We start from the raw sequence: 13,218 nt of genomic DNA, 5'->3' as shown, positions 1-13,218 counted from the left end.
AAGACTTTTAGAGCTAGAACTACCACCAGAGGACTGTTAAAACTAGAACAACCACCAGAAGACTTTTAGAGCTAGAACTACCACCAGAGGACTGTTAAAACTAGAACAACCACCAGAAGACTTTTAGAGCTAAAACTACCACCAGAAGACTTTTAGAGCTAGAACTACCACCAACGGACTGTTAAAACTAGAACAACCACCAGAAGACTTTTAGAGCTAGAACTACCACCAGAAGACTTTTAGAGCTAAAACTACCACCAGAGGACTGTTAAAACTAGAACAACCACCAGAAGACTTTTAGAGCTAGAACTACCACCAGAGGACTGTTAAAACTAGAACAACCACCAGAAGACTTTTAGAGCTAAAACTACCACCAGAGGACTGTTAAAACTAGAACAACCACCAGAAGACTTTTAGAGCTAAAACTACCACCAGAAGACTTTTAGAGCTAAAACTACCACCAGAAGACTTTTAGAGCTAGAACTACCACCAGAGGACTGTTAAAACTAGAACAACCACCAGAAGACTTTTAGAGGTAGAACTACCACCAGAGGACTGTTAAAACTAGAACTACCACCAGAGGACTGTTAAAACTAAAACTACCACCAGAAGACTTTTAGAGCTAGAACTACCACCTGAGGACTGTTAAAACTAGAACAACCACCAGAAGACTTTTAGAGCTAGAACTACCACCAGAAGACTTTTAGAGCTAAAACTACCACCAGAAGACTTTTAGAGCTAAAACTACCACCAGAAGACTTTTAGAGCTAGAACTACCACCAGAGGACTGTTAAAACTAGAACTACCACCAGAGGACTGTTAAAACTAAAACTACCACCAGAAGACTTTTAGAGCTAGAACTACCACCAGAGGACTGTTAAAACTAAAACTACCACCAGAAGACTTTTAGAGCTAGAACTACCACCAGAGGACTGTTAAAACTAGAACAACCACCAGAAGACTTTTAGAGCTAGAACTACCACCAGAGGACTGTTAAAACTAGAACAACCACCAGAAGACTTTTGGAGATAGAACTACCACCAGAGGACTGTTAAAACTAGAACAACCACCAGAAGACTTTTAGAGCTAGAACTACCACCTGAGGACTGTTAAAACTAGAACAACCACCAGAAGACTTTTAGAGCTAGAACTACCACCAGAGGACTGTTAAAACTAGAACTACCACCAGAAGACTTTTAGAGCTAAAACTACCACCAGAAGACTTTTAGAGCTAGAACTACCACCAGAGGACTGTTAAAACTAGAACAACCACCAGAAGACTTTTAGAGCTAGAACTACCACCAGAGGACTGTTAAAACTAGAACAACCACCAGAAGACTTTTAGAGCTAGAACTTCCACCAGAGGACTGTTAAAACTAGAACAACCACCAGAAGACTTTTAGAGCTAAAACTACCACCAGAAGACTTTTAGAGCTAGAACTACCACCAGAGGACTGTTAAAACTAAAACTACCACCAGAACCATTAGAACTAGAACTACCACCAGAGGTCCATTAGAACTAGAACTACCACCAGAGGACTGTTAAAACTAAAACTACCACCAGAGGACTGTTAAAACTAAAACCACCACCAGAGGACTGTTAAAACTAGAACTACCACCAGAGGACTGTTAAAACTAGAACTACCACCAGAGGACTGTCAAACTAAAACTACCACCAGAGGACTGTTAAAACTAGAACTACCACCAGAGGACTGTCAAAACTAGAACTACCACCAGAGTATCATTAGAACTAGAACTACCACCAGAGGTCCATTAGAACTAGAACTACCACCACAGGACTGTTAGAACTAGAACTACCACCAGAGTATCATTAGAACTAGAACTACCACCAGAAGACTTTTAGAGCTAGAACTACCACCAGAGGACTGTTAAAACTAAAACTACCACCAGAAGACTTTTAGAGCTAGAACTACCACCAGAGGACTGTTAAAACTAGAACAACCACCAGAAGACTTTTAGAGCTAGAACTACCACCAGAGGACTGTTAAAACTAGAACAACCACCAGAAGACTTTTGGAGATAGAACTACCACCAGAGGACTGTTAAAACTAGAACAACCACCAGAAGACTTTTAGAGCTAGAACTACCACCTGAGGACTGTTAAAACTAGAACAACCACCAGAAGACTTTTAGAGCTAGAACTACCACCAGAGGACTGTTAAAACTAGAACAACCACCAGAAGACTTTTAGAGCTAGAACTACCACCAGAAGACTTTTAGAGCTAAAACTACCACCAGAAGACTTTTAGAGCTAGAACTACCACCAGAGGACTGTTAAAACTAGAACAACCACCAGAAGACTTTTAGAGCTAGAACTACCACCAGAGGACTGTTAAAACTAGAACAACCACCAGAAGACTTTTAGAGCTAGAACTTCCACCAGAGGACTGTTAAAACTAGAACAACCACCAGAAGACTTTTAGAGCTAAAACTACCACCAGAAGACTTTTAGAGCTAGAACTACCACCAGAGGACTGTTAAAACTAAAACTACCACCAGAACCATTAGAACTAGAACTACCACCAGAGGTCCATTAGAACTAGAACTACCACCAGAGGACTGTTAAAACTAAAACTACCACCAGAGGACTGTTAAAACTAAAACCACCACCAGAGGACTGTTAAAACTAGAACTACCACCAGAGGACTGTTAAAACTAGAACTACCACCAGAGGACTGTCAAACTAAAACTACCACCAGAGGACTGTTAAAACTAGAACTACCACCAGAGGACTGTCAAAACTAGAACTACCACCAGAGTATCATTAGAACTAGAACTACCACCAGAGGTCCATTAGAACTAGAACTACCACCACAGGACTGTTAGAACTAGAACTACCACCAGAGTATCATTAGAACTAGAACTACCACCACAGGACTGTTAGAACTAGAACTACCACCAGAGTATCATTAGAACTAGAACTACCACCACAGGACTGTTAGAACTAGAACTACCACCAGAGTATCATTAGAACTAGAACTACCACCACAGGACTGTTAGAACTAGAACTACCACCAGAGTATCATTAGAACTAGAACTACCACCACAGGACTGTTAGAACTAGAACTACCACCAGAGTATCATTAGAACTAGAACTACCACCACAGGACTGTTAGAACTAGAACTACCACCAGAGTATCATTAGAACTAGAACTACCACCAGAGGTCCATTAGAACTAGAACTACCACCACAGGACTGTTAGAACTAGAACTACCACCAGGCCAATGTCCTTTGCCCTGTCAGACTAGGACCCCCTAACCTTGTTAACTTACGTTAAATAAAATTATACCTAGCTTTAATTAGAGCCCAGAACCACACAGAAGTAGAACATTTAAAGATTTGAGTTGTTAATTAATGAGAATAATGTTGTCTAATTACCAGATTACCGGACTTATCATTTTAGTTGATGGTTAGACTTTTATTTTGAAGGATAATAGCCTATATTAGGCTTAACTAGATCGTTAATAATTCAGCTGTCTGATTGGTCAGAGGATATTTGTTGCATTCTAATTGGTTACCACCTCATGTACTCTAACAGTCTGAACACGTTCTATCAGATCCCTAATGGTTAGAGAAACCCAGGCTGTGTTAATTTAGATTACAGACAGAATAAACCTTCTTCATTTAAGAAATGTTAACATTTCCGTTTAAATTCTTGCCTGTTTGTCCTCTTTTTAATGTTATAAATCACAACTTTAAATCTGTTAGTTTAAGACTGTAATACCTCACACTCATGCCTTTTCTCTCATTAGATTATAATTTACTAAATCTACATCGACTCAGCATGCGATCTTAAAGGTGCAGTCTGATTGGTCGCCTGGTTCCACTGAGCTTCCTTCACTGTTTAACCCTTTCTGCTCCTCTGATGTAAACGACACAACTGTAGAATGCTAATAAAGTTATTCAAACATCAACTGTAAACACCTGTGTCTGTTTTAATCCTCATAGACTGCTCTGATTCTGTCGGTGCATGGAGCCTAGTACAGACACGTCTGTAGGCCACCTGTAGGATGCCTGTAGGCCGTCTGTAGGCCGCCTGTAGGCCATCTGTAGGCCGTCTGTATGCCGTCTGTTGGCTACCTGTAGGATGTCTGTAGGCCATCTGTAGGCCGTCTGTAGGCCGCCTGTAGGCCGCCTGTAGGCCGTCTGTAGGCCGCCTGTAGGCCGTCTGTAGGACGTCTGTAGACCGTCTGTAGGCCACCTGTAGGCCGTCTGTAGGACGTCTGTAGGCCACCTGTAGGCCGTCTGTAGGCCGTCTGTAGGCCACCTGTAGGCCACCTGTAGGCCGTCTGTAGGCCACCTGTAGGCCGTCTGTAGGCCACCTGTAGGCCACCTGTAGGCCGCCTGTAGGCCGTCTGTAGGCCACCTGTAGGCCACCTGTAGGCCACCTGTCGGCCGTCTGTAGGCCGTCTGTAGGCCGTCTGTAGGCCGTCTGTAGGCCACCTGTAGGCCGTCTGTAGGCCGTCTGTAGGCCGTCTGTAGGCCGTCTGTAGGCCACCTGTAGGCCGTCTGTAGGCCGCCTGTAGGCCGCCTGTAGGCCGTCTGTAGGCCGTCTGTAGGCCGCCTCTAGGCCACCTGTAGGCCGTCTGTAGACCACCTGTAGGCCGCCTGTAGGCCGTCTGTAGACCACCTGTAGGCCGCCTGTAGGCCATCTGTAGGCCACCTGTAGGCCGCCTGTAGACCACCTGTAGGCCGCCTCTAGGCCACCTGTAGGCCGTCTGTAGACCACCTGTAGGCCGCCTGTAGGCCATCTGTAGGCCACCTGTAGGCCGCCTGTAGGTGGGGACTGTAAGAGTGTTGTCCATGTTTTTGTCCTTTTATTGACACCTAAACCTGACAGAGGCTCCTTCACAAACTCAGGCTGCAAACACGGAATGCTCATTCCTCCTTTATTCAGAGTAAAACTAGAACAGAAAATAAACGATGGAAACAGAAACAGACACGGTCAGAGGTCGGTCATGTGACGTTCTCTGGCTCTGAGTGTCCACCGTGTCTTTGTCCAGTTTAAATAAAGGTTGATCTCCTGTTAAACTACATTCATGAGTGTGGAGTTCATGACGACCATCTGATCCAGGAGGGGTAGAGGTCAAACATCAACGTGGCGTCAGCTGTCAAACACTGGTTACCGTAGAAACACCATGGTCAGGAGGCCTGGGAGAGAGAGAGAGAGAGAGAAAGAGGTAAGGCCTATACTGAACTCATTCCTGTCCCCTACAACCCTGTTCTCTGTTTCTGTCTCTATCTCCTCCTTGTATCCTTCTCTACCTACTTGTATCCTTCTCTAACACCTTCTCTACCTCATTGTGTCCTTCTGTACCTCCTTGTATCCTGCTGTACCACTTTATATTCTTCTCTGCCTCCTTGTATCCTTCTCTACCACCTTTTATCCTTCTCTACCACCTTTTATCCTTCTCTACCTACTTGTATCCTTCTCTACCTACTTGTATCCTTCTCTACCACTTCATATCTTTCTCTACCTCTTTCATTCTTTCCCTACCACATTTTATCCTTCTCTTTCCTCCTAGTATCCCTCTGTAGTTCCTTGTATTCTTCTCTACCTCCTAGTATCCTTCTGTAGTTCCTTGTATTCTTCTCTACCTCCTTATAGCCTTCGGTAGTTCCTTGTATTCTTCTCTACCTCCTTGTATCCTTGTGTAGTTCCTTGTATTCTTCTCTACCTCCTTGTATCCTTCTGTAGTTCCTTGTATTCTGCTCTACCTCTTTGTATGTTTCTCTTCCTCCTGGTATCCTTCTCTACCTTCTAGTATCCTGCACAATCTCCTTGTATCCTTCTCCACCTCCTTGTATCCTCTTCTACCTACTTGTATCCTTCTCTACCTCCTTGTATTCTTCTCTACCTCTTTGTATGCTTCTCTTCCTCCTTGTATCCTTCTCTGACTCCTTGTATCCTTACCTAGTGTGTAGGCACAGACCAGCTTCTGATTGGTGGACACATGGAGGCAGCGTGGAACCACAGGACTGCTCTCAGTCTGCAGGGGGAGCATCAACACAGCGACACACAGGACTGCCACCGTCACACAGACCACCCACTGAGAAGCACTACGCACTGCTGCACACGGACAGGGTCAGAAAGGGGGCAAAGGTCAGACAAAGGTCAAAGAGGTACTTTCTGTTCCTCTTGTACTTCTCTTTAACTCCGCCCCTCTCCCTCTTACCTGTGCAGGTAGGCAGCTGTAGCTGTGCGTTTGTTGGCACCAGCAGAGGAGAGAGAGGAATCTGAGGGGGCAGCGTCCTCTGTTGGCTGCCTCCTCTCCTTCTTTCCTCCCCTCCTCCTCCTCCCTCCTCCTCTCCTCCTCCTCTAAGCTCCGCCCAGATCTCCCGTGTTCCCACCTGGCCTCCTCCCTTCACCTCCAGACGGAAGCGGTCCCTGCGGCCCCAGTGACGGGGGGACACATCCAGGTGGCGCACCACCCTGCCAGGAGAGGAAGCGATGTCATAGGAGGGATTTTTGAGCTAGAGTTAAACTGTGACGGCCTGCTCTGGTTTCAGGCGTAAACATCGCCGTTTCAATCGTCCAATGAGATTTCAGAAAATCCTTGAAATGCAGTTGAAACAGTTTTATTGTAGTCATATTAGTACTGATAGAGTATTTGTCTGTGTACTCACAGGTCAACACAGGATTTAGCTCTGACGCTGCCCTCTGACTCCACCACCCGGTACAGAGACGACGCTGTGCAATACACTGAGAGAGAGAACGAGAGAGAGAGAGAGAAAGAGACAAAGAGAGAGAGAGAGACAAAGAGAGAGAGAGAGACAGAGAGAGCGAGAGACAGAGAGGGAGAGAGAGAGAGAGAGAGAGAAAGAGACAAAGAGAGAGAGAGAGACAAAGAGAGAGAGAGAGACAGAGAGAGCGAGAGACAGAGAGGGAGAGAGAGAGAGAGAGAGAGAGAGAGACAGAGAGACAAAGAGAGAGAGAGAGAGACAAAGAGAGAGAGAGAGACAGAGAGAGAGAGACAGAGAGAGAGAGAGAGAGACAGAGAGAGAGAGAGACAAAGAGAGAGAGAGACAAAGAGAGAGAGAGAGACAGAGAGAGAGAGAGAGAGACAGAGAGAGAGAGAGAGACAGACAGAGAGAGAGAGAGACAGAGAGAGAGAGAGAGAGAGAGAGAGAGACAGAGAGAGAGAGAGACAGAGAGAGAGAGAGAGAGCGAGAGAGCGTTATCTCCTTCACAGCCAGCAGGGGGTGGTACAGATAGCAGAGAGGAGAATCAAACAGGAAGTAGGGGCCGGAGGAAGGGCCATATATGGAGTTACAGAGACTAAACTGGGCATTTTAAACAATAGATTAAAAATATACTTTATAACATTGACAGTATGTGATTATTGATCAGCATGTGGTTATTGATCAGTATGTGGTTATTGATCACTATGTGGTTATTGATCAGTACGTGATTATTGATCAGTATGTGGCTATTAATCAGTATATGGTTATTGATCACTATGTGATTATTGATCACTAGGTGGTTATTGATCAGTACGTGATTATTGATCAGTCTGTGGCTATTAATCAGTATATGGTTATTGATCACTATGTGATTATTGATCACTAGGTGGTTATTGATCAGTACGTGATTATTGATCAGTCTGTGGCTATTAATCAGTATATGGTTATTGATCAGCATGTGATCACGGATCAGTATGTGGTTATTGAGATGCAACGATTTATGGTTCAAAAGTTATTTAACTTTTTATAAACTGTGTCACTTCTTGTCTTGTACGACAGCGTCAGTCTGAAAGGTGTTTAAACCAACACATTCAGAGAGAAACTGTGTGACAGCTGCAGAGGGTCCCTTTGTTGTCCTTCGCTGCTGCTGCGCTAACAACGGAAGTCCATTTGTACAGTGGCAGCAAAGAAGAAGCGACTTCCGGTTTATAGCGCTAACAGTTAGCATGGCTAAAAGAAGCGAAGTATAAAGTTAAACCTAACAGTATTGGATCGGTGTATAAACTCGTGTACTCTCAGATACCAAAACCTGCATTTTAAGCAGTATCGGATGTATTTCTGAGACTGGTATCGGTATTGGAACAGCCCTATTAGAAACATGCATGATTGTGCAGGATTCTTTTACCTCATATAACTAAGTAATTAATAATGTCAGACAGAGAAAGAATCATTTAAAAATACTAAATAATTTCATCATGGTAAATATAGAAGATACATCATATTTACTTAGTATTTTGGTCAAACTAATGTTCTCTTGTTTAAAAAAGTTAAATTGACTTTACTTTATTAGATCAAGTAGATAAAAGGAGAAGTTAAATTTGGTTTTGTAAAATTTACTTAATTTATTCTGTAACTTTAAGCTTGTCAGTAAGTATATTTGACTTGATTCTCATAAGTAAGTTGTTCATGATAACAGCACAGTAAAATTTACTTAGTTATAGTGTGTGCAAACTGTTACGAGGATTTAATCACGTAAATCTTATGAGCCATTTCTTTGTGTGTGATGTCATCAGCACAAAATGGAGAGGGCGGGACTTTAGATCAAAGGACAGAATGGAGGGGGTGGGACTTTAGATCAAAGGACAGAATGGGGGTGGGATTTCAGATCAAAGGACAGAATGGGGGTGGGATTTCAGATCAAAGGACAGAATGGGGGGGGACTTAAACTCAAAGGATAGAATTGAGGAGGTGGGGCTTTAGATCAAAGGACATTCATAGATCAAAGGACAGTGTCATAGATCAAAGGACAGTCAAAGATCAAAGGCAGTGTCATAGATCAAACGCAGTGTCATAGATCAAGGGACAGTCATAGATCAAAGGCAGTGTCATAGATCAAAGGCAGTGTCATAGATCAAAGGGCATTCATAGATCAAAGGACAGTGTCATAGATCAAAGGACATTCATAGATCAAAGGACATTCATAGATCAAAGGACATTCATAGATCAAAGGACAGTGTCATAGATCAAAGGACAAGAGGTCTTAAGTAGACCCTGAAACCAAACATTCTAAGTTTAAAGAAACAGGGATTAAGCACAAAACTGGATTTTTTTGCGGAAGCAAATACAACTTCCTGGAGATGCGGATTGAAACAACATCAGAGATGAAACAATTTCCAGATGTTGAGGCAGTGGTGGGAGATGAATCCAACTTTAACACCAAAACAAAAGAGGAGCTCATTGGAATTATTTCTGAGCTTCAGATGAACCTGTTCTACAAAGACCAAGAGTCCCTGGCCAAGGTCCAGGCCACCAACAACCAGCTGGAAAGCTTGCAGACAAGACTCATTGAAAAGGAAACCAAAATCCTTGGGCTCACGTCAAAGCTCCAGGCTCATGAGGACACCATTTTTATTCTGCAATCAGAGTTGGACCTGTCAAAAAATGCAAATCTGTCGTTGGCTGACAACTTTCAGAGAAGATCTGAGGAAGTCAGATCTCAACAATTGGAGACAATCAGCAAAAATATGATTTTGATTGAGAAGCTGACAGAGGAGAAATCCTCCCTGCAGCAGGCCGTCGATGACCTAAAAGAAGAGGCCACACGCAGGGACATCTTCTACAAACAGCAGCTGAGAAGCTTACAGAAAAAGCTTCAAGAAAAGGAAACCGAAAGCCTCGAGCTCACGTCAAAGCTCCAGGCTCATGAGGATTCCATTTTTACGCTGCAGACGGAGTTGGAGGTGTCCAGAAATGCAAGTGTGGCGATGGCAGACAAATTTAAGAGTAGATCTGAGGAAGTCAGATCTGAACAATTGGAGAAAAATTACAAAAACATGATTTTAATTGAAAAGCTGACAGTGGAGAATTCCTCCCTGCAGCAGGCTGTCAACGACCTAAAAGAAGAGGCCACACGCAGGGACATCTTCTACAAACAGCAGCTCAAAAGTTTACAGACCAATCTTAATGAAAAGGAAACCGCAATCCTCGAGCTCACGTCAAAGCTCCAGGCTCATGAGGATTCCATGTTTACGCTGCAGACGGAGTTGGAGGTGTCCCAGAATCAAAGTCTTCACTGGAAGTGTAAGGCTGACAGCTTCAACCAAGAGTTGAGGTTTGTCAGACATCAGCTTTCAGAGACAGAAGATGCCAACAGTAAGCAGGTTGAAGACATGATCCAGGAACAATCCTCCCTGCAGCTGGCCGTCAAAGACCTGCAAGATGAGGCAACAAACATGGACATCTTCCACAAACAGCAGCTCAAAAGTTTACAGACTAATCTTGATGAAAAGGAAACCGCAATCCTCGAGCTCACGTCACAGCTCCAGGCCCATGAGGGCTCTATTTTTACGCTGCAGACGGAGTTGGAGGTGTCCCAGAATCAAAGTCTTCACTGGAAGTGTAAGGCTGACAGCTCCAACCAAGAGTTGGAGTTTGTTAGACTTAAGCTTTCAGAGACAGAAGATGCCAACAGAAAGCAGGTTGAAGACATGATCCAGGAACAATCCTCCCTGCAGACGAGGATAAGAGATCTGGAAAATGACGCGTGCAGAAAGGCGGCGTTCCACAGACATCAGGTGGAGAGTTTACAAGCAGAACTTGACAACAAGGCGACTGAAAACTCTCAGCTTGAGTCCAGGATAGAGGCCAACGAAGACCACATCTCCACTCTGCAGGGTGAAATTGAGAGGCTCCATGAAGTATATGAGGAGGAACTATCCAGGGCAAATAACCTTAGGGGATCTCTGGAAGGGGTCAGGGAAATAGTGGGGGGGGAGATCTCTTCATGGAGACATTTCAAAAAGGCCTGTACACCTAAAAGCAGGCGTCAATTTAAGCTGGAGACCATGGTTAACCAGTCTGCCAATATGGACAGAGCCTGCGCCCCAGACACACTCCCTAGATCAGAACGACTGCCACAGGAGCAGCAGAGTACCTCAGGAGAAACACAGGCCTGATAGACAGAGGCAACAAGCTTGTTTCTGTTTGTCAGGACTCTTGTGTTTGCGCTGGGTTGTCTGCTAGCGCTCTTGTTCAGCACATAAAATAACAGAAAAAAAACTATAATTCATCTATTCAGTTTTTCTGTACATTAGTTCTTAATATTCAAAAGTCTGTTGGTAAAACTGACAAAACCTAAGTTTGGTTTTCATCAAAATGACTAAAACTAGACTAGTATTTGTCCACTGTGGTTAAATCTGTCCAAAACAACACATCAAAATGGTGGTAAAAAACAAAATGATGCTGCTGGAGACCTTTGAGGAGAAACAGGGTTTATGTAGTTAGTGTATGCGTGCAGACTAGGGCTGAACGATTTGGAAAATAATACAATCACAATATTTTTTCCCAGTTGTGATTTGATGTGCGATTATTTCTTAAGTTCCTCATCTTATGTATTTTCCAACAAAAACAAGCAATAAATGATTCTATGTTGTAACCAATACAATATTAGCAGGGCTTGACATTAACTTTTTTGCTCACTGGCCACCGTGGCTTCTTGTTTTGGAAAAGTTACTAGCCACTGAACATTTCCACTGGTCACAATTGTGTTGATTGAAAACAATGTGCTACATGCCAAATTGAGAGGCATCTGGCTGCAGCCCTCAGGCAAATCTCTACGCTGGGGCGTTCGGTTGGAGACCTCTTCGCTAGGGCGAAACCTCTATGCAGGGGGGGAAACCTCTACACTGGGGCGAAACCTCTACGCTAGGGCGAAACCTCTACGCTGGGGCGAAACCTCTACGCTAGGGCGAAACCTCTACACTGGGGCGAAACCTCTACGCTAGGGCGAAACCTCTACGCTGGGGCAAAACCTCTACACTGGGGCGAAACCTCTACGCTAGGGCGAAACCTCTACGCTGGGGCGAAACCTCTACGCTGGGGCGAAACCTCTACGCTGGGGCAAAACCTCTACACTGGGGCGAAACCTCTACGCTAGGGCGAAACCTCTACGCTGGGGCGAAACCTCTACGCTGGGGCGAAACCTCTACACTGGGGCGAAACCTCTACGCTAGGGCGAAACCTCTACGCTGGGGCGAAACCTCTACGCTGGGGCGAAACCTCTACGCTGGGGCAAAACCTCTACACTGGGGCGAAACCTCTACGCTAGGGCGAAACCTCTACGCTGGGGCGAAACCTCTACGCTAGGGGGAAACCTCTACGCTAGGGCGAAACCTCTACGCTGGGGCAAAACCTCTACACTGGGGCGAAACCTCTACGCTAGGGGGAAACCTCTACGCTGGGGCGAAACCTCTACGCTGGGGCGAAACCTCTACGCTGGGGCGAAACCTCTACGCTGGGGCAAAACCTCTACGCTGGGGCAAAACCTCTACGCTGGGGCAAAACCTCTACACTGGGGCGAAACCTCTACGCTAGGGCGAAACCTCTACGCTGGGGCAAAACCTCTACACTGGGGCGAAACCTCTACGCTAGGGGGAAACCTCTACGCTGGGGCGAAACCTCTACGCTGGGGCGAAACCTCTACGCTGGGGCGAAACCTCTTCGCTAGGGCGAAACCTCTACGCTGGGGCGAAACCTCTATGCTGGGGCGAAACCTCTTCGCTAGGGCGAAACCTCTACGCTGGGGCGAAACCTCTACGCTGGGGCGAAACCTCTTCGCTGGGGCGAAACCTCTACGCTGGGGCGAAACCTCTACGCTGGGGCGAAACCTCTACGCTGGGGCGAAACCTCTTCGCTGGGGCGAAACCTCTACGCTGGGGCGAAACCTCTACGCTGGGGCGAAACCTCTTCGCTGGGGCGAAACCTCTACGCTGGGGCGAAACCTCTTCGCTGGGGCGAAACCTCTACGCTGGGGCGAAACCTCTACGCTGGGGCGAAACCTCTTCGCTGGGGTGAAACCTCTACGCTGGGGCGAAACCTCTTCGCTGGGGCGAAACCTCTACGCTGGGGCGAAACCTCTACGCTGAGGCGAAACCTCTTCGCTAGGGCGAAACCTCTTCGCTGGGGTGAAACCTCTACGCTGGGGTGAAACCTCTACGCTGGGGCGAAACCTCTTCGCTAGGGCGAAACCTCTTCGCTGGGGTTAAACCTCTACGCTGGGGCGAAACCATTTCACTGGGGCGAAACCTCTTCGCTAGGGCGAAACCTCTACGCTGGGGCAAAACCTCTTCGCTAGGGCGAAACCTCTACGCTGGGGCGAAACCTCTATGCTGGGGCGTGACATATATTACCCAAGACAAAATTTCAGCTCTATCCGCTTGCCGACAGGCTGGCCCTAAATCTAACCAGTCGGGTTTTAATGCCTAAACCTAACCAGTCGGATTTTAATGCCTAAA

General features: G+C 45.7%; 2 protein-coding genes across 2 annotated transcripts; one reads left to right on the top strand and one right to left on the bottom strand.

The window, feature by feature from the left end:
• Positions 1 to 4,894: 4,894 nt before the first annotated feature.
• On the bottom strand, positions 4,895 to 6,753 carry LOC121504381 (motile sperm domain-containing protein 3-like; the record flags this gene model as incomplete). Its single annotated transcript, XM_041779090.1, has 4 exons — positions 4,895 to 5,173; positions 5,937 to 6,092; positions 6,199 to 6,455; positions 6,650 to 6,753. Coding segments are annotated over 4 exons (546 nt in total), but the record flags the coding sequence as incomplete, so codon positions are not given.
• A 377-nt stretch (positions 6,754 to 7,130) lies between these two features.
• Positions 7,131 to 11,635, top strand: LOC121504261 (ERC protein 2-like). The gene has a single exon (XM_041778960.1). It carries the CDS (start codon positions 9,064 to 9,066, stop codon positions 10,879 to 10,881), a length of 1,818 nt encoding a protein of 605 aa, XP_041634894.1. The 5' UTR covers positions 7,131 to 9,063; the 3' UTR covers positions 10,882 to 11,635.
• Positions 11,636 to 13,218: the final 1,583 nt, after the last annotated feature.

The sequence above is a fragment of the Cheilinus undulatus genome, linkage group 22 (assembly GCF_018320785.1).
Source record: "Cheilinus undulatus linkage group 22, ASM1832078v1, whole genome shotgun sequence".
In the NCBI taxonomy this organism is placed as follows: domain Eukaryota; kingdom Metazoa; phylum Chordata; class Actinopteri; order Labriformes; family Labridae; genus Cheilinus; species Cheilinus undulatus.
The sequence above is the reverse complement of the archived record's forward strand: the minus strand, read 5'-3'. Positions and strand labels throughout refer to the sequence as shown.

Excerpts from the sequence above, each read along its gene's own strand:
- LOC121504261 (XM_041778960.1), top strand. The coding sequence starts at position 9,064 with ATGCGGATTGAAACAACATCAGAGATGAAACAATTTCCAGATGTTGAG.